General features: G+C 37.3%; 1 protein-coding gene across 1 annotated transcript; it reads left to right on the forward strand.

Moving 5' to 3' along the window:
- Positions 1–8,306: 8,306 nt before the first annotated feature.
- Positions 8,307–22,050, forward strand: LOC100369153 (N-acetylated-alpha-linked acidic dipeptidase 2-like). Its single transcript, XM_078005739.1, has 17 exons — positions 8,307–8,533; positions 9,712–9,868; positions 10,865–10,996; positions 14,187–14,315; positions 14,488–14,677; positions 15,261–15,351; positions 17,432–17,521; positions 17,649–17,734; positions 17,996–18,115; positions 18,262–18,344; positions 19,445–19,576; positions 19,743–19,825; positions 20,222–20,312; positions 20,598–20,850; positions 20,975–21,056; positions 21,213–21,305; positions 21,610–22,050. Exons 1-17 carry the CDS (start codon positions 8,307–8,309, stop codon positions 21,791–21,793), a joined length of 2,223 nt encoding a protein of 740 aa, XP_077861865.1. The 3' UTR covers positions 21,794–22,050.
- The last annotated feature ends 905 nt before the right edge of the window (positions 22,051–22,955 follow it).

The following is a 22,955-nucleotide window of genomic DNA, read 5'->3' on the forward strand; positions in this document are numbered from 1 at the left end:
TATGCATATTTGATGAAGTCACATGACCATATATGGTCATCACATTAGTTAGTCACATCTCGTGTCTTATAGCTTCGATATTGCACAGGTTGCATGTCCCTATCTGTAACAGTGCTTGATATATTACATTTATGCATATTTAATGAGATCACATGACCATATATGGTCATCTTGTTTGTTAGTAGAATGTCATGTACCATCACTTCAATATTGCACTGGTTGCATGTTCCTATCTGTAACAGTGCTTGAGATATTGCAATTATGTCTATAAAATGAGGTCACGTGACCATATAAAAGAACAAAAAAATATGAAAAAACATTCTAAAATCTTCTTATAAAAAACGGCTTTTCGCATGGACTTCCATATTTTGGAATTAAATACTATATCATATGATCTTTCAAAGTTATTCAGGGTTAGTTGATTTGTCGAAAATTATGCAAATGAGATGCAAAACAAAATTTAAAAAAATTCTAAAAAAAAAAGTCACGTGACCGCTAAAGTTTTTTTTGATGAAATTTGTAGCCCTTGTCGCACTGCTACTATCATAAAAAAATTGGAGCACTCAGACCCTCAGAAAGGTGCGCAATTCGGCATTGAAAATTTCGCCTTTAATCCAAGATGGCGGCCTGGTCATGTGACCTATGTGTCTGAACTTAGGATATGCACCAGATCTCATATTGCTTTACCATTGTGGCAAGTATTGAATTGATCGGTCCAACGGCGTTGACATAAAGCGTGACCAAAAATTTAGGCGGAAGAATAATAATAATAAATATAGCTGCGTTGCAGCAATGTCGGGTTTCGAGCCCACTGACTTATTAGCAGCGTTCCAAAATCAGCATCATTGACAATAATATATTATAGGAAATTGCATGGCCTTCATACTAAACATGTTGCATGTTTCTGTCTAGTAACAGTGCTTAAGGTATTACAATCTTGCATATTTAATGATGTCCCATGACCATATATGGTCATCGGATGTTTTTGTCAGCTCTGTTGTGCAATAACTTCAATATTGCATTGGTTGCATTTTCCTATCTGTAACAGTGCTTGAGATATAACATATATGCATATTTGATGAGGTCACATGACCATATGTGGTCATCACATTAGTTAGTCACATCTCTTGTTCCACAGATTCGATATTGCACAGGTTGCATGTTCCCGTCTGTAACAGTGCTTGAGTTATTACATTTATGCATATTTAATGATGTCACATGACCGTGTATGGGCATCAGATGTGTTAGTCACATATCTTGTCTCATAGCTTCGATATTGCACAGGTTGTGTGTTTCTATCTGTTACTGTGTTTCAAATATAACATTTATGCATATTTGATGAGGTCACATGACCACATATGGTCATCACATTAGTTAGTCACATCTCTTGTCCCATAGCTTCGATATTGCACAGGTTGCATGTTCCCGTCTGTAACAGTGCTTGAGTTATTACATTTATGCATATTTGATGAGGTCACATGATCATATATAATCATCACATTAGTTAATCACATCTCTTGACCCATAGCTTCGATATTGCACAGGTTGCATGTCCCTAACTCTTACAGTGCTTGATATATTACATTTATGCATATTCAATGAGGTCACATGACCATATATGGTCATCTTGTTTGTTAGTAAAATTTCATGTACCATCACTTCAATATTGCACTGGTTGCATGTTCCTGTCTGTAACTGTGCTTGAGTTATTACATTTATGTATATTTGATGAAGTCACATGACCATATATGGTCATGACATTAGTTAGTCACATCTCGTGTCTTATAGCTTCGATATTGCACAGGTTGCATGTCCCTATCTGTAACAGTGCTTGATATATTACATTCATGTATATTTAATGAGATCACATGACCATATATGGTCATCTTGTTTGTTAGTAGAATTTCATGTACCATCACTTCAAAATTGCACTGGTTGCATGTTCCTATCTGTAACAGTGCTTGAGATATTGCAATTATGTCTATAAAATGAGGTCACGTGACCATATAAAAGAACAAAAAAATATGAAAAAACATTCTAAAATCTTCTTATAAAAAACGGCTTATCGCCTGGACTCGATATTTTGGAATTAAATACTATGTCATATGATCTTTCAAAGTTATTCAGGGTTAGTTGATTTGTCGAAAATTATGCAAATGAGATGCAAAACAATATTTAAAAAAATTCTAAAAAAAAAAGTCACGTGACCGCTAAAGTTTTTTTTGACAAGATTTGTAGCCCTTGTCGCACTGCTACTATCATAAAAAAATTGGAGCACTCAGACCCTCAGAAAGGTGCGCAATTCGGCATTGAAAATTTCGCCTTTAATCCAAGATGGCGGCCTGGTCATGTGACCTACGTGTCTGAACTTAGGATATGCACCAGATCTCATATAGCTTTACCATTGTGGCAAGTATGGAATTGATCGGTCCAACGGCGTTCACATAAAGCGTGACCAAAAATTTAGGCGGAAGAATAATAATAATAATAATAATAAATATAGCTGCGTTGCAGCAATGTCGGGTTTCGAGCCCACTGGCTTATTAGCAGCGTTCCAAAATCAGCATCATTGACAATAATATATTAAAGGAAATTGCATGGCCTTCATACTAAACATGTTACATGTTCCAGTCTGTAACAGTGCTTAAGGTATTACAATCTTGCATATTTAATGATGTCACATGACCATATATGGTCATTACATTAGTTAGTCACATCACTTGTTCCATAGATTCGATATTGCACAGGTTGCATGTTCCTGTCTGTAACAGTGCTTGAGTTATTACATTTATGACCATATATGGTCATCGGATGTGTTAGTCACTTCTGTTGTGCAATAGCTTCAATATTGCACTGGTTGCATGTTCCTATCTGTAACAGTGCTTGAGTTATTACATTTATGCATATTTGATGAAGTTACATGACCATATATGGTCATCACATTAGTTAGTCACATCTCTTGTCACATAGCTTCGATATTGCATAGGTTGCATGTCTCTATCTGTGATTCTGCTTGAGATATTACAATTATGCATATTTAATGACGGCACATGACCATATACGGTCATCACATTAGTTACTCACATCTCATATCCCATAGCTTCGATTTTGCACAGGTTGCATGTTTCTATCTGTAACAGTGCTTGAGATAATTCAATTATGCATATTTAATGAAGTCACATGACCATATATGGTCATCACATTAGTTAGTCACATCTCTTGACCCATACCTCCGATATTGCACAGGTTGCATGTAACTAACTCTTGCAGTGCTTGACATATTACATTTATGCATATTCAATGAGGTCACATGACCATATATAGTCATCTTGTTTGTTAGTAAAATTTCATGTACCATCACTTCAATATTGCACTGGTTGCATGTTCTCATCTGTAACTGTGCTTGAGTTATTACATTTATGCATATTTGATGAAGTCACATGACCATATATGGTCATCACATTAGTTAGTCACATCTCGTGTCTTATAGCTTCGATATTGCACAGGTTGCATGTCCCTATCTGTAACAGTGCTTGATATATTACATTTATGCATATTTAATGAGATCACATGACCATATATGGTCATCTTGTTTGTTAGTAGAATTTCATGTACCATCACTTCAATATTGCACTGGTTGCATGTTCCTATCTGTAACAGTGCTTGAGATATTGCAATTATGTCTAAAAAATGAGGTCACGTGACCATGTAAAAGAACAAAAAAATATGGAAAAACATTCTAAAATCTTCTTATAAAAAACGGTTTATCGCCTGGACTCAATATTTTGGAATTAAATACTATGTCATATGATCTTTCAAAGTTATTCAGGGTTAGTTGATTTGTCGAAAATTATGCAAATGAGATGCAAAACAAAATTTAAAAAAATTCTAAAAAAAAAAGTCACGTGACCGCTAAAGTTTTTTTTGCTGAAATTTGTAGCCCTTGTCGCACTGCTACTATCGTAAAAAAATTGGAGCACTCAGACCCTCAGAAAGGTGCGCAATTCGGCATTGAAAATTTCGCCTTTAATCCAAGATGGCGGCCTGGCCATGTGACCTATGTGTCTGAACTTAGGATATGCACCAGATCTCATACAGCTTTACCATTGTGGCAAGTATGGAACTGATCGGTCCAACGGTGTTGACATAAAGCGTGACCAAAAATTTAGGCGGAAGAATAATAATAATAATAATAATAATAATAATAATAAACGGAACAATTACAAAAGGGTTTCGACCAAATGGGCTCGAAACCCTAATAATAATAATAAACGGAACAATTACAAAAGGGTTTCGACCAAATGGGCTCGAAACCCTAATAATAATAATAATAATAATAAACGGAACAATTACAAAAGGGTTTCGACCAAATGGGCTCGAAACCCTAAATAATAATAATAATAATAATAATAATAATAATAATAATAATAATAATAATTGAAACTGTATCCAGGATTGGGATCTTAGTTGAAAATACAATAAAGTAATACAAAAAGATAGCAAAAAAAAAAAAAAAAAAAAAGACATTCATACCAATTGAAAAGAAGAAAAAAAAATTTAATTATTTGGTGGTTGGTTGATGTATCTGGCATTTTAAGATTTTTTCTTGTCGTAATTTGAAACAAGTGTGGATGAATTTTCCTAGTTCAATGATTGTTTTGTCATTTTTACTTTTTAGTATATTTGTAAGTTTTTCGTCATCCGTCCCCAAGTTGCTTATATTGTATTTAATATTGTTGATCGTGATTTCTCGTTCCTTCTTGTATAAATTACAATTGAGAAGAAAATGTTTTTCGTTTTCAATTTCCTGTTTGTCACAAACTGGGCAAATTCGGTCCTCCGCTAAAATGTTATTATATCTGCCCCTTTAGATTTGAAGGGTATGAGCACTTATTCTGAGTTTTGTCATAGCTGCTCTATGATTTGGATTTTTGATTGTGGTGAGATATTTTTCATATGCAAATTCTGTTTTAATTTTCCTATAGGTTCGTAACTTGTTTTTGTGGTTTTTACCTTTATTGTCATCGTGTAATGTTTCTGTGCTATGTATTTCAAAGGATTGTTCTAGTTTGCGCGTTACTGTTTCAGTGATTTGTTTGTCATCAAGAGATTGGTCGTATATATTGTCTTTTGTTGCTAATAAAATGAATACAATTACGATTAAAACAGCAGTCTCGCGGTTACAAATTTAGTCGGCATAGGGATTGAACACTCTATTGAAGGTCGTATCAAGATCAAACTGAAAAGAAAAATTATGTAAACACAGTACCGCTGTATTCAGGAAAATTACTCCGCATTACGTCCACGAAATAAATGTGGAGGTGAAGCATTTACCAGCAACAAACTGACAAGATGACACGCCCTCTACCCCAATACCCATTTTGAAATGTTGCGTATACGTCGAAACTAGGTCGGGTCCTACCAATGCACATTGAATATTGAAATTTTGATTTCAATATATAAATTTTCAATTTAGATTTGTGCGCTATACACTCGACAATGTTGAATTCATCACACATTGTAATATGGTTATGGGTCGTTCGTAAATAAATAATAAACGTATTATGTATTTCAATTCGACAAATGCGCATTTGAAAATATGGATAAAGTTCAATTTCCTTGCCGTTTATTCGGTGTTATTTGCTTACTTTACTTCCTATGTCGACAGCAACTATGAGTTTAAAAAAAATTATTTCTCAGTACTTATTCACTGTTAAAATGCTGTACCATTACTTTCACCATCCTACTACAGCCAGATCTGAAGGCCTTTGCCACATTCTGGCCATGCTGTGTGGCGCGTATCGCGTCGACGGGTTTCACGTTCTCTGCACGTAATAAGCTCGGTTATTAAGCATCCTTTTTTGGGGATGCCCGGTGGCCGAGGGGAAGACGTGTAGTGGCGTGAAGCTAGGCGATTAGGTGCCGTACGCGAGCGCCGGTTCGAGTCACGCACGCAGTACGTATTTACTATATTTAGACATAGTCTTTACCTTGCCGTTTATTCGGTGTTATTTGCTTACTTTACTTCCTATGTCGACAGCAACTATGAGTTTAAAAAAAATTATTTCTCAGTACTTATTCACTGTTAAAATGCTGTACCATTACTTTCACCATCCTACTACAGCCATATCTGAAGGCCTTTGCCACATTCTGGCCATGCTGTGTGGCGCGTATCGCGTCGACGGGTTTCACGTTCTCTGCACGTAATAAGCTCGGTTATTAAGCATCCTTTTTTGGGGATGCCCGGTGGCCGAGGGGAAGACGTGTAGTGGCGTGAAGCTAGGCGATTAGGTGCCGTACGCGAGCGCCGGTTCGAGTCACGCACGCAGTACGTATTTACTATATTTAGACATAGTCTTTACCTTGCCGTTTATTCGGTGTTATTTGCTTACTTTACTTCCTATGTCGACAGCAACTATGAGTTTTAAAAAAATTATTTCTCAGTACTTATTCACTGTTAAAATGCTGTACCATTACTTTCACCATCCTACTACAGCCAGATCTGAAGGCCTTTGCCACATTCTGGCCATGCTGTGTGGCGCGTATCGCGTCGACGGGTTTCACGTTCTCTGCACGTAATAAGCTCGGTTATTAAGCATCCTTTTTTGGGGATGCCCGGTGGCCGAGGGGAAGACGTGTAGTGGCGTGAAGCTAGGCGATTAGGTGCCGTACGCGAGCGCCGGTTCGAGTCACGCACGCAGTACGTATTTACTATATTTAGACATAGTCTTTACCTTGCCGTTTATTCGGTGTTATTTGCTTACTTCAATTTCCGTTGTCGTTTTCAATATTGAGAAATGATTTTTTGGCATAATCATATTTACTTTAGCTGCCATGTGAAACATTTGGTCTAGGATGGGATATACAAAATCACTATTTGGTCTATAATGGGGTATGTTTTTTGAGCCTGAGGTGAAAATTGTTTATGATGGGGTCTGATGTTTTACATCCTGGCCCCACACACCTACTAAACTGAAAGGCCAGTGACCTCCTCCCCCTCCGGGATTTCATCTCCGACATTTTTTTTCGATCTCCATTTCAATTAGCAAGGCAACGAATCGGTTAGCGTGGCTTTAGTTCTAGAATATGATGACGTCATGTACGAAACGAGCACGTGTCAATATAAATGAATAATAAAAAGTGGGCCTCAAAACAGAGCTGACTGTTTCTGGTCAAGATAGGTATAAATATCGGTAATATTTTTCCGATTTGGTATACTTATGGGTCTGTATATGAGCAAATATCTCCACCTCAGATCCCGGCCTCAGATCCATAGATACATCAACCCGGAAATTAAACAAGTCAATCAACACGGAATAGAAGAGGGCGCACATTCTTCAGTGCATAGGCTTCTATTGGAGATGCTCTTCTAATAAAGCAAATACGGTTTTATTTAGTATAAACAGTGATGACAGAAATGTTACTTTGGTATAAATATGGGTATAGATTTTGCCACTATCCAGGTATAAAAATGGTCATATGATTCTAATATTTTGTGTCAAAATCTGTCTACAATTATTCGTTTTGGTATTAGTATGTGAACTTTCTTAGTTCACTGTCAATCTGATTTGAGAAAAAACTTAAAAATAATATGCATAAATGTCATTTTAGCAGCAGTTTCCATAGCAATCCACATTGTCATATTCTAGACACTATATATCTTACTTTTTCACCATATATCACCGAAGAGAATTTTGAGATATATCCGTTCATTGGGAAACAATGGTAAAATGCCCTAAAACAGAGGAAAAAAAACTATTCTGACTTCATTTTGTACATCGATCGCGACTCGTAAACGGAGACAGAAGTGTTCCGGAAATGAATACACGCCCTACAAAATTGAGTCCTAACTTATACAATACTATGTAAATGTATTCCGATTTTGGTTAAGATGCCCTCGAGTACATTTCAAGATTCGTGTAACATTGCCGATAATCGTATAATATCGCCAATATTCGTATATCATCGCCGACAATCGCATAACATCGCCACTAGTCGTATATCATCGCCGACAATCGTATAACATCGCCACTGGTCGTATATCATCGCCGACAATCGTATGATATCACCGAACCAATTGTATAACTTTATCAGTTGTTGACAACTGATAAATTAATGGTTGCCGCTTGGGGCTCGAGAGGGCGCTAGTTAAAAGTTTAGAATGTGTCAGGGCGAGTCAGGGCAGTGTTAAACTTTCAACAGATCCTTACCACACATAAATTCAGACATTGACTGGGCAACATGCATGCGCAGTAGTAGACGTTAAATCAAACTGGGACGTCATAAGTGTAGTTACTTTTTTCACCATGGCTTCGTCGCACCACGCTTCTTCACGCAAATATATTGCACTGTCTGCACTCGCACTTCTTTTTGGTCTGCTTATTGGAGTCGTAATTGGTTACTTCGCATTTTCTCGCGGCACTGAGACTGTTACCGTTCCCTCCTGTGGCGATGCCTGCCAAGAACCCGATCCGGACATTTTCAACAAGCTGGTGAATGAAATGAAAGCCAGTAATATCGGCGACTATTTACGGTAAGTAAACATATTTTTATTAACAAGTTTTTTACAACTTTTTACAACCAACCCCCAAATCCATATTATTTATTCAAATGTACTATAGTTTAAGTGACGCCAAACAATGCCGTTTAAAGGGCATATAAAGATAAATAAATAAACAAGCTTTCCCAGTAGAATGCGATGAATGTACGTTATAAATCAACAAATGGCCGACTTGTCATTACTATACCAACTGTGACTAAAGATCACAGTGGAAATCAATCAACACTATTTACGCAAAACCTTATCCAGTGACTGTAGCATGTGTTGCCATCGATGTCAATCAACTTGAAACTAGTTTACACATACTTGGTGTATCGTGAGCTAGAGAAAACTCTTAGCCTTGTTTTATTATCATCCACGAATGATACTTCGCTGGAACATGCTAGGTTCTAAGTTTAATATTGTATTTCCACTGAAACAGTTTATATATAGTACGTTTTATTCAAGTCATAACGAGGAACTGTGATTGACTATAAGATTGACTTGTTGATACTTTTTTTATTCAGGAAGCGCGTTCATATCTAGCCGTGGTCAGCGACACAATCAAATACATAATCGCTCAGTTTGGTTTTCTCCAACCGTTATTATCAGTTCAGAAAACCTAATCTGTCGAAATCAGGTTTATGGGAACGTAGTGTGACGGATTCGAACTAATATTTATAGATTATTATATTTTTAATATTTAAGCAGTGAACACATAGGCACCTAAGAATTGAAATACCCATCGCATAGAAAAGACAATATATACGTTCGCGTAAGGACGTTGAGATGGTGACAAAACTTGTGACACAACCATTCGTCCCTATAATGTAGTACAAAAGATAGTACAAGGAGACAACTTTCGTACAGTGTGTACAGTGACTTGGTGTAACGGTCAAGTGCCGGAGCCTCCATCTCACCTTTATTCCAATAACCCGGATGTGACATTACGTCATTAATACAACGTAAATAATACATAGGAGTATCGACATATAAGTATAATATTGGTAGATACTTGGACATTACAGTCCCTTCATTACAAACAACAAATTACGCATATTTTCAAGTATGACCGGAACGTTACTTTGTATGAATTTATGTCATTACAGACTGACAAACCACCCAATTAGCATAATTATTTGTTAATAAATTTCGATTGTTACCGTTTTTAGAAAATTGACCAGTGTCCCTCACCTTGCGGGTACACCAATGGACCTTGAAAATGCTGAATATGTCCGAGATGAATGGATAAAATACGGACTGGACTCGGCAAAAATATATTCATATGACGTTCTCTTGTCATACCCTGACTCAAATGAACACAATCTGGTAAGAGCAATTGTTTTCCAATAAAACCCACTGCACCTTTGCCTTCATCGACACAATTGGCCCGGGGGGGGGGGCTACTTCCATAGAAGTGCAATATTAGTATGTGCCGCCCGACTGGGGTGTCATTTCACGTTATTTTGTTTAGAAGTGGGTAGCCATTTATCAATGGTTTGGTTTAGAAATGTGTAGCATTTACTTTTTCACAGATCCTTATATTCAAAGCCAAATACTGGAAAAGGCTGAATATAATGCATTGCCCTGGTGCGCTCACTGGTTGCAAAAGTCGTGAGCTGGGTGTTTTTTTTTCGCTGAAAACACTTGTGTTTAGAAGTGGGTATATAAATAGAAAAAAAAATGGTTTAGAAGTGAGTATGGTTTTCGAGAGGTGGGCTTCACACCCTTACCCACTTAATGTGGAAGTAGCCCCCGGGACAATTGGTTAATACAGAATTCTACCAACCATGGAACTATAAACCAATAGTTCCATGTACCAACTAATCAGTTAATATTGTTCAATTCTTTAATCGTATTTGCGCCATTGGATCAATTTTACATAACTACACAATCCTCGGGGCGGAGCTACGTCACAAGACGTTCCACATTGCTAAGACGCGCACCACTGTACCAGCCATGAATTTCTATGGGCTCTGTGCGCGCTGCTGCCAGTGTGGAACGCCGGTGGAGCCGGTGAAAATTCGAGAAAACAACACAGACTCAACTTTGAAGTAATCCTGAACAACCGAATTTATATATGCTACACACGCAAGGCTAATCTTGTTACACTGTTCAGGGGAGTCTCAACAACCATACCAGTACCGTTTTCTGCGAGTTTTTGGCCTCTGTTTTCACCGCGATGGTTGCCAGGCGGTGAAAATGCCCGGATGTCTGCTCCCGAGGATACTGCGGCGGGCTCATTCACATTCATTAAGTTACTTTTTCAATTCCCTAATCGCTGTAGATTTAATGATTTTAATCACATTACATTATTACATACAGGTGCAGCTACTGGACGAACATGGCAATATCAATTTCACATGTGCCATAGAAGAACAAGGTTTACGTGACGATGAGAAGGTTGAAAACATTGTGAATCCGTTCAATGCCTACTCTGGAACTGGAAACATCACAGTATGCACATATTTAGTTGTGTTTGTTACATGAATTGGAGATATATAATATATAATGGATATCAAATAAATATTACTGCAGGTTAATAGAGGTTAGTTGGGAGAATTTGACATGAAGTCATAAACATATACGACTTTATGTCAGACGAACGTTTTAGCAGACAGAAATATCCAAAATAATATAACTCTTAATAATTATTCAATAAATATTGTGAAAAATCACCAACATTTTAAGATATTGGCGTATTTTGTAATACTCAGCCATGATGTTAAAAGTTCAATATGGCTGCATGAACCAATCATATTGTCAGAATTGTTATTATAGTACCGAGTTATAGACAATTTTTACACATCTTTATTACACTGAACTGATATGATATATGGAATAATATCGCTAGTTTAGGGCATCGCAACAGGAATTTAGAATATGACGGTGGATATATATTTGATTACCAAAGTGTTTTGGTTATATATAGAACGTTAATACCATAAATGTTTGGTTAGCACATTGCGACACAAATTGGCGATATCATGGACGATATATTTTGCACCTGGTTAGTACATTGCGACATGAATCGGCGATATCATGGACGATATATGTTGCACCTGGTTAGTACATTGCGACATGAATCGGCGATATCATGGACGATATATGTTGCACCTGGTTAGTACACTGTGACATGAATCGGCGATATCATGGACGATATATGTTGCACCTGGTTAGTACACTGTGACATGAATCGGCGATATCATGGACGATATATGTTGCACCTGGTTAGTACACTGTGACATGAATCGGCGATATCATGGACGATATATGTTGCACCTGGTTAGTACACTGTGACATGAATCGGCGATATCATGGACGATATATGTTGCACCTGGTTAGTACACTGTGACATGAATCGGCGATATCATGGACGATATATGTTGCACCTGGTTAGTACACTGTGACATGAATCGGCGATATCATGGACGTCATATGTTGCACCTGGTTAGTACACTGTGACATGAATCGGCGATATCATGGACGATATATGTTGCACCTGGTTAGTACACTGTGACATGAATCGGCGATATCATGGACGATATATGTTGCACCTGGTTAGTACACTGTGACATGAATCGGCGATATCATGGACGATATATGTTGCACCTGGTTAGTACACTGTGACATGAATCGGCGATATCATGGACGTCATATGTTGCACCTGGTTAGTACACTGTGACATGAATCGGCGATATCATGGACGTCATATGTTGCACCTGGTTAGTACACTGTGACATGAATCGGCGATATCATGGGCGATATATTTTGCACCTGGTTAGTACATTGTGACATGAATCGGCGATATCATGGACGTCATATGTTGCACCTGGTTAGTACACTGTGACATGAATCGGCGATATCATGGACGATATATGTTGCACCTGGTTAGTACATTGTGACATGAATCCGCGATATCATGGACGATATATGTTGCACCTGGTTAGTACATTGTGACATGAATCGGCGATATCATGGACGTCATATGTTGCACCTGGTTAGTACACTGTGACATGAATCGGCGATATCATGGACGATATATTTTGCACCTGGTTAGTACATTGTGACATGAATCGGCGATATCATGGACGATATATGTTGCACCTGGTTAGTACATTGTGACATGAATCGGCGATATCATGGACGTCAGATGTTGCACCTGGTTAGTACACTGTGACATGAATCGGCGATATCATGGACGATATATGTTGCACCTGGTTAGTACATTGTGACATGAATCGGCGATATCATGGGCGATATATGTTGCATCTGGTTAGTACATTGTGACATGAATCGGCGATATCATGGACGTCATATGTTGCACCTGGTTAGTACACTGTGACATGAATCGGCGATATCATGGACGATATATGTTGCACCTGGTTAGTACATTGTGACATGAATCGGCGATATCATGGACGTCATATGTTGCACCTGGTTAGTACACTGTGACATGAATCGGCGATATCATGGACGATATATTTTGCACCTGGTTAGTACATTGTGACATGAATCGGCGATATCATGGACGATATATGTTGCACCTGGTTAGTACATTGTGACATGAATTAAATTATTATATTACCGTTAGCGTACACATAGATCTGGTTAGCACATTACACAGGTGCAGCCAACGAGCAAAAAATTGAAATAGTCCATTCTCTGGGACAAAATTTATTTCATGGGCCTTTTGAAGTATGATAATTAATATAAAGGAAAGAAAGGAAATTAAAAGCTGTTCATAAGCTACCCTCCATCTGAAAAAAAATTGTTTTTCCCTCCTGCTGACCAAATTCATCTTTACCCCCCCCCTCATTTAGCAGACGTTATTCCCCCCCCCCCCAATGCGTTTTTTATTATACCCTGCCTTAAAGGCTGTTTTGCCCACCCTGCGATATTTTTTTATGCAAATACCCTACCCACTAAAAAAAGTTTCCCTGTCCTTGCATTTTTTTTTAGAAATCTGCCCTGCCCACTGGGGGGTACTGATATTTCCCGCCCCCTACAAAAAATTTAAAAAAATCCCCTGCCCTCAACAAAAATCCTTTGGAACAGCTTTTCCGATGAACAGCTCCATTAGCTGCACCTGATTGCATATGTAGCTGATGTAGTATGTACATATATCTAATTAACATATCGTGACATCAATTGGGGAGTAGTAGGCATACACATATACGTTGCTGGTACCATGGTCAAAGTAGCATGTATTTGATTAAAATACTGCGACATAAATTGATGATATCATCGATGACATAGGCATATATCTCATGAGTGACCTACAATATCAGATTTAGTATACGAGTGTAGTTACATTTGAAAACTGCGCATGCGCAATAAAAAGTCGGAGTCACAGGCCGGGATTTTTATTATTGACTCAGAGTCAATAATGAGTTTCATTCACCACCACCACCGCGTTCTAACCAACATGACAATCTTGAACATGAAGTATAATAAAGAATAGTTATACAGTGTTTTATTACACTGAACTGCCATGATATATAGGGTAAATCGGGTTGGTATATTGTAACACAAATCTGTGATGTCATGAGTCGGCATATATTTTGGTATCATGACATTAATTTGTGATATCAAGGCTAAAGGTAAGCATACTAACGTTCAGTATACTGTAAAATGTTTTTCGTAGGGTGATTTGGTCTACGTGAACTATGCCCGTGTAGAAGACTTTGACGAATTGGAAGAATATTACCCGGATTTAAATCTCACTGGGAAGATATTTATTGCTAGATATGGGAAGATTTTTCGAGGGAATAAAGTACGTTTTTGATTGAATTACATCGGTTTTATTTGCATAGAGGATTCGTATATATGGTCGTCTTCACACAATTCCCAATTGGAAGATTGTAATTTTCACCGTGCATATTGTATTGATTGTGACTCATTATAGTAATGCAATTGAGATAACAAATATATTAAACTTATTGCAGGCACTGCACTCAGAGCAGCGTGGAGCTATTGGCCTCATTATATATTCTGATCCGGCCGATTATGCCTCTGATGACGCAACAGATGTATACCCCGATGCATGGTGGTTGCCAGGCACCGGTGCTCAGCGTGGCAACTTACACGTCAGTGACCATAAAGGTGACCCATTGACACCAGGATATCCAGCGAAAGGTCAGATTTCGAATGAAATAATAATAGTAATATCTATACAATTATTCTAATATTTAGAACTATTCTAACGCATAACATACAACCACTTTCTAATAGCTTGGGGAATATTAGTCACGGTTACGTATATGCGTACATAAGATACAGGATCGGTAGACCAGAGTTCAAATCATACCTTGGGTTGAACATTAAAAAAGGTTGACCCCTGCCCTGGGTGAGTGTGCGACGGACTCAGTGGGAAAGCTGAATCCACTGGTCGAGATTCGTTCACAAACTAATGCGAATTTGGGGAACCTTCATTACGATCCCTAGATACATATATTTGTATTCGACCAGACCTGGTCGACGAAATAAAGTGACATAATGGCGTTATGGTAGGGAGAATGTCGAGCAGCCCTGTCACGTAGTCCCAAATATGTTTTCTGTGACAAATGCACCATACGTCAACACTGCCATTAGCACATACAAAGTCAGAAAAGACAATAGTGATATGCAATGTCTGGATATGTCGCCTGGCACACAAGTATTTATAAAAAATTATATATCTTACGTTGCAAAATGTTATTATGGCTGTGTGTTTTTTCAGATTATGCCTATCGCAGTCAAGTTGAAGACGCACCATTACCAAATATACCAGTCCACCCCATTGGTTATGACGATGCTAAAATGTTCCTTCGGTAAGTCAGTAAAAGTAAGTCGTACCACATTGTACTTGTGCATACAATGTATATATGGGAGCAGTTGTGTAATAATGAGATGGCAAATGACTGGATTTAAACCCATGGATGACTAGTACTCAACTAATGGTATTTTGAAATGAGGACGCCTATATATATGTCATGATTTATATTTCCATGTATTTAGTTGAGACCGCTTTTAGCAGTTATAGCGACTTTCACTGATGACCCTGGATAATCCACACCTGCTCACAATTTGTCATGATCAGGTTCATTTGCATGTTAGTGAGATAAGTAAGGAGACAACTTGCGGGTATAATTGTCGACTATGGAAGTTGTTTAAGTCAACGTGGCGCCTATAAGTATGAGAGTTATGTCCCGACATAGGGGCAATTAATCAGACATTATGGCGTGTTAAATACTTTGTGTGATTAGCTATATGTGTGGAGACCACGCCACGAGCTCTTAAACTTCCATGTAAGGTGCTATAGTTTTGAAAGGAAATTAAAGGAATCTCGCACAGTTACAACGTGGACTGAGATGAAATGTGACACAATTCGATTCTTTGTGTGATAATGCCTTTATTGAAATCATATCCTGTTCATGATCTGGATTTTTAAAATACAATAAAGTTTCAAATACACACAGAATGGCAAGACGAAAAATACAAATGAAGACATAATGAAAACATAATAAAATAAAAACGGAGAACAAGGAATGGTTAGTGAGTTATATCAATTATAAAAATAAAGAAAGCAGCTGGTATTTTTTGTTTATGGGTGTCATTTCTTAAATTGAAGCACTCAAATATATATTTTGTCAAATGAATTAGTGATTGTTTATCTTTTGTTTTTAGAATGTCTACAGTGTTTTCAATATCAGATTTGTCAATTGTTCATAATGACCTTTGTGGTATGGAGGAACTTGTTTCTTAAATCAGCATAGCGAGAACATTTTAATAGAAAATGGCTATTTGTTTTTCCTGACAGTAGTGGCATTTTCTCTCTTCTAACTTTTGGTTGATGTATCTTTCTGCCTCCATCTGCAATGTGTGTGCACTGATCCTTAGCTTAGTTAGAGCAGATCTGTGCGATGGGTTTTTAACATTTTCCAGATATTTTTCAAAATCGAAATTATGTTTTATCATTCTATAAGTTCTTAATTTATTTTTGCAATTTTTACCTTTGTTATCATTATATAGTGTCTCTTTAAAATGATTTTTGAACATTGATTTTAGATTGCTCTCAAGGGATGTAATAATTGTCTGTTTTTATCCGCTGTCACAGTATCCAACATATGGACCATGTTTGTAATATTGAATATGTTTTTAGCGTGGGACACCCACTTTTTTACCCCCTTTGAGTCCATATCTTTACCTAGTCTGAAGGCCTCATAGATTAAAGTGTTACATGGTTTGTCAGAAATTCTGAGCCAATATTTTATTGTCTGTACAATGCTTGAGAAGGCAAGAGGATATCTTCCTAATTCCAGAAGGCAAGCTATATTTGATGCTTTGCAGTTAACTTTTAACAGAAATTTGCAAAATATACTGTGTAATTTTTCCACAGGTAAATTAAAGTTGAACAGATTTTTTATATTAATATTTTCATTTGACCATATTTCACAGCAGTACATCAACACTAGTTTAATTACAGAGTCAAACATTTTGAAATATATTTTAATTGGGATGTTTGTTTCGGAAAATAATTGTTGCTTTAACTTGAAACATGCTTTCATAGCTCTCTGTGTGTCTTTGTTCAGTGAAAAGGTGACAAATTCCCCGATCACTGGTACCTGACTTGAAGGTTTAATAACACGATAATTAAGCCATCATATATACCTTACCATTCGACGTTACGTTTACAATTGCAATCAAAGCAAGACAATTTCATTTTAAATAACTTATTTAAATTTTTGTTATATTATATTTGTACAATAACAATATCTGATCTTTGTGCATTTACTCTTTGCAAATTTCCAAAAGCTTTGCTTATTTTGATGAATTGTTTTGGAATAATGCGTACACCAAAACACTTGTACTATAAGCAAATTTCAACATGATTTTTATTTCCCTCTGCAGTGAACTTTCAGGAGACATAGTTCCCAGCGGCTGGGCTGGTGACCTTGGTGTCACCTATAGAATTGGCCCCGGATTCAACAATGCAAACAGGTAAGGTAAACGTAAACACGATAGAACACGTTCTAATCAAAATATATAAATCATACATCAGTTACACTCACGTTATGTCGAGTAGTTATTGTTTGTGTTTTACATCTGTGATTTGTCTTTACTTTAGAAAAGTAAATATGGACATTCATACAAGAAACGAACAGCGAATGACTCATAACGTTATTGGTTTTATAGAGGGCGCTGTTGAACCTGGTAATTAGTAAATAATCAATGTCAGATTTCAATGAACTCGATGACATTTTGCGGCGCATGCCTTCTATCGGTGGCTTTAATGCAAACTCGTTATTTAACCATCGAAGGAGTGCGCTACGACAATTATCAGGCTACGTCACTTGGATGTTTCACCCCCTTCAACTGGTCCATTCTCCTACTTTCTCCATTCTTCTTACTCCCATGTTACTATTGTTACTATGTAAGTCGTTGTGATCATAGCCACGTTTTCTTTTCACACAGATCGCTACATAATCCTTGGTAATCACCGTGATGCCTGGGTATTTGGTGGGGTCGATCCGTCGAGTGGCACTGCTGGCATGATGGAGCTTACTAGAGCCTTTGGAAAACTCTTAAAAGAAGGTTAGCTGTTACGTCACAGTTGTCTTTGACATAGCAACAAAACGAAGTACATGTACATGTATTTAAGTTTTTCTCTATGGTTGCTATGTATTGTGAGCAACTTGACAAATATTGCATGTTTTTGATATGTTTACTGTATTTCTTAGGTTGGAGACCACGTCGGTCTTTGGTATTTGGAAGCTGGGGAGCGGAGGAGTACGGACTAATCGGGTCTACCGAGTGGGTTGAAGTAAGGTTCAATTCGACTCCAGATATGGCTGTTTTACTTTATAGCCCATTTCTTTTCAATCTCACATGTTAATCTATACTTAAGTAAATTCTCATAAAAGTAGCGCTCACGCACAGCTTCCTAGCCCGTGCGAATTGTGCATGAACTCTCAACTCGGGCTAATCGCCCAAAACACCATTGTATTCATTGTTCATTTCGAAGATTTACTATTATATACATTGTACATAACTTTTGGCTTGCCTGTTTTGGTATGCCATTTCTTACATGTAAATCAACACGAACACATCTAGAGATATTGTTCTCAGAAAAAATAACTGATAATAAGACTTCTTTTTATTCCTACAATTTGCACTTTCTAGATTTGCTTTGGTATTGTTTTACAATCGTAGAACTAACATGTATACCTTTCTAGGTACTGAAGATTGTTGTATATTCTTAACAGGTATAGGCGTTACTTAGCCCGTGCTAACAACTGTTTCCTCCCGCGCGTGAACGCATTGGGTCTATCTGATATGCACAAATATGAGATTACCTTTAGTCTTAGTTCGTACTTCGTGAACACGTAACTACTAAAGTGGTAAAATATTGTGTAAGTGTATAAATATCGAAAGCTGGGTTACCGCGAAATTTCAGTTTCGGCGCGGTTTCTCATAATCTATCGAGACGAATATCTGAATTTAATTCCAATTTTGACCTTAACGCTGATTGGTGGAATATTAATGAGCCTCTCAATCATTGCATCACCACGGGCTAAACCCCAGACCCGTGACAATCATCACCAGTGTCGCAAGGTCGATAACAGTTCGGAGGTAACTCGGCTTTCGCCATTTATACAAATGTCGGCTAAATCATAAATCACGTCATACTTCTAATGTTCACCATCAGCTTCTTAGCGTGTGTAGCTTGTTAATTTAAGACATCATATTGAACTTCATCGCCAACTTAAATTAACCGTTGCCATTTGTAATAAACACAAATTAAAGCGGGCTTTACAAACGTTGGTTGTATTATGAGTTTTGAACCCAGTGTGCATGACAGTTCGACTGTTACTGCTGCCTTACTTTTACATCACACCATGTATATCATTGTACATTTCGTAGGAATTCGTCCAAAATCTCGCTGCAAGAACTGTGGCCTATCTGAACGTTGATATTGCTACAAGTGGAGATTTTACATTCGTTGCCAAGTCTACACCTCTATTATATGAAGCTATTTACAGTGCAACAAAAAAGGTAAAATTCAACAGCTGTCATGTTGGATATAAAAAACTAACAATTTATAATCGTGCTAGCCGTGTCATAAGTTGGCTGTTCGACATAAGACACTCATATATGTCAAATATTTCTTCTCGAATGTCGTTAATGTTTTGGTATAATTTAATATGTATGTGTTCGTTAGGTGACGTCACCGGAAGACAGTAGTAAGAGCGTCTATGATGTTTGGTTAGAGAGATATCCTCCTGATTCTGGCGATTTACCTCCGTAAGTATTTTAACCAAATACTGTAAATAAATGGTGTTTTTTGAGCAAATTTCCATTTGATATTTAAGTAATGTGATCTACAGCCGAACGATTTAAGTGTCCGCACATGTTTGTATGCTATTGAAATATACATGGCATTTTTATTTATTTATAAAATTTTACTGATCGGCGCTGGTGTGGTATATCGTCGATTAAAGTGTTCATTATTCTTTATATATTACAGGGGTAAGTATATCGTTAAAATTCATTACCTATCATATATTACATTATATCGTCGGTCGCTCATCAAAGTTTGGTACTTTTATCAAAAATTAACCACTCATAGTAAATTCACAAAACAATATAATAATATGTGGTTCATTACATCTAATAACGTGTTTTATTATATGACTACAGCATTTCATCTCTAGGATCAGGCAGTGACTTCGCACCTTTCACTTACCGTATCGGAGTACCTGCAGCTGATCTGCGTTATAGACATAATCCGGTAAGTACGCTAATCGTTATACACAGGTGTGTTGTATTTAAGTTAGAAGCCCCTCCCCCCCCCCCCCCATTCGTCGTGTTGCGGCGTGTGCAACACAGGTCAAATGCAACGTAACTGTAACATTGCATCGTTTGATTGTTCACACTCTGGCGCTGGAACGTTAACATTAAAGATGTGACATGTTTATGCCAACGATTTCTGGTATTGTATGTTGTGCAATTCATAGTCGGTTTGTACATGTCTACTACAGCAAGCGTTGATCTAAATGACATTGATCCATTCTAGGGCCTGGGTATTTCATCGTATCCAGTATATCACTCAGTTTATGAAACGTATTATTTGGTGGAAGCTTTCATAGACCCGGAGTTTAATCGAAACTTAGCTGTGACCTCAGTGTGGGGCGAGCTCGCACGCGATCTGGCTGACTCCATAATAATACCATTTAACTGCAAAGATTACGCTGAACAGATACAGTTGGCTGTGGAGGATCTGAAAAGCAAATTTGAGAGTGAAATGAGAAACGAGGGGATTCATTTCGGTAAGTCTGAAAACAACCACCATTATTTGGTTCACGCCCTCAACGGTAAACTAGCATATATAAATCATTCGTATTTCAAAGATATTTACAAGTTATATTAAAAAATCAAATTGCTTTTTAATAGATGCCGTTGATTCTGCTGCTGCCAATTTCACCAGTGCCGCAACCTCATTCCACCAGCGTATTGCCAGCATGGAGTTAAACGAGTAAGACAGTTCTGTTACAATGCATGTACCCCATGACCAATAATCGTTGCGTTATTAGTTATTAAACAAATTGTTACCGAATTGCCAAATTTTCTGTTCTCGTAACCCAAAGATGAACTGGATTACACGCTATGTTCTTGTTTTTCTGTTCTTCAGTGCTATGAAAATTCGCAGAATTAATGATCAGTTGATGAGTGTGGAGCGTGCGTTTATAGACCCATTGGGACTTCCTAGTAGAAGATTCCTTAGGTAAGACTTACAAGAAAATGACAAACATACCCGAATACTAAGAATGCATCCAGTAAAAGTAAAAGTCAAAGATTTTAATTAATCGGAAAGGATCTCTAAAGGAAGAATCTACATAAAGAACTTGATAGGCGGGCTATACTATGTAAGCAATGCAACTTTCATGTATATTTGTATACTCCTAAACCGTCAAATGTTTCCGCTGATTTTTTTTTTTCATTTTTACACATTTAAAATAAATGTGTTGCTGGTTCAGGTGAATGTACATCCATAATATTATGTACTGATTTATGATTTTGTTCTCCAGGCACGTGCTTTTTGCTCCTAGTGTTACAAACTACTACGCTGGCTCAGCTTTTCCCGGTATTCAAGACGCTATGTACAAAATTAACGAGAATCTGGACCAATGGGATACCGTTAAACAACAAATGGCCGTTATTGCATTCTGCATACAATCTGCCGCATCCACCATGATGGATGTGGTTTTATGATTTGAGTTGAATTTTCACTCGATTATTTTTACCCGATACACTGTTACCCGTTACCTTCATTCGTTAAATTGATTTTTCCATAATTCTAAAATTATCTTTATCATAGATTTCTATTAAGTATTAATTCAAAAATCTGCATAAACTATTGCATAGTCCATGTAATATACCATTTTGTATTCATCTATTCAATGTTTTGTAGTTAACCCCTCGTGTCTTAAGAGTGTTGAATTAATAAATAACGTGCTATCCAAACTTGATTATTTCGAATCGGCCGTACTGTATGTGTAAAACTTGTTGCCCATGTTAGACTGGTTAGAATGACTGACACAATGACAATTAATGACTGACACAATGACAATTCTTCAATAATTACAGGGGCTGACTCGGAGTCGGCGTTTTTTACCAGGTAAAACAACTTGAACAACAACAAAATAATATACACAATTCAAAATAAAGCAAATACATTTAGCAGAATACGAGCCCACTATAACACACTGGATCCGTTACTGTGAACCGTGGTGAACCACTCAAAACATCTGTGCTATCGGGTTATATTGGTCTCTTTGTAATAGAATATTGACTCCATATAAATACTAGTAGTTAATATTCCGATCCCTAGGCGGGAATCGAACCAATCAAAGCCTCATATCCTAACCACTAGACCATTAGGGAGATGATTAATATTTAATTAGTCTTGTGAATATCGGATACTTAGATTGGGTGGTATAGTCTGATTTATTGAGCATAATTTACAAAAAATGTTTCCTCTAGGATGTTTTCAACGGCAGAGACCACTATTATGGTTCATAAGTTTTTTCTAACCGGTTTTCATTCTGACGTGATCACTACTGTAACGAGAAGATGTTTCCATCAGTAACACTTTTACTTTTTTCCTGTAAATTGAAAGTTGTAAGAATAACGGCGATTACTGGTACGATTTCAAAATCGTATGCCACCGGTTGTCGACGTGAGCATGCTCTTAACTGGGTGGCTGACTGTTCCATAACAAAGGTACCACCTCGACACAATTTAACTCGTGTAAGTATATGTCCTTACAGAACGTATGTACAAATTCTTATCAAGAATGGGATGTAACACATACTGAATAAATTCATTATCCGTATAAATCAGAAAGCAATACACCGTTCCGATAATTCGCGCC

The sequence above is a fragment of the Saccoglossus kowalevskii genome, chromosome 2 (assembly GCF_978046115.1).
Source record: "Saccoglossus kowalevskii chromosome 2, keSacKowa6.1, whole genome shotgun sequence".
In the NCBI taxonomy this organism is placed as follows: Eukaryota; Metazoa; Hemichordata; class Enteropneusta; family Harrimaniidae; genus Saccoglossus; species Saccoglossus kowalevskii.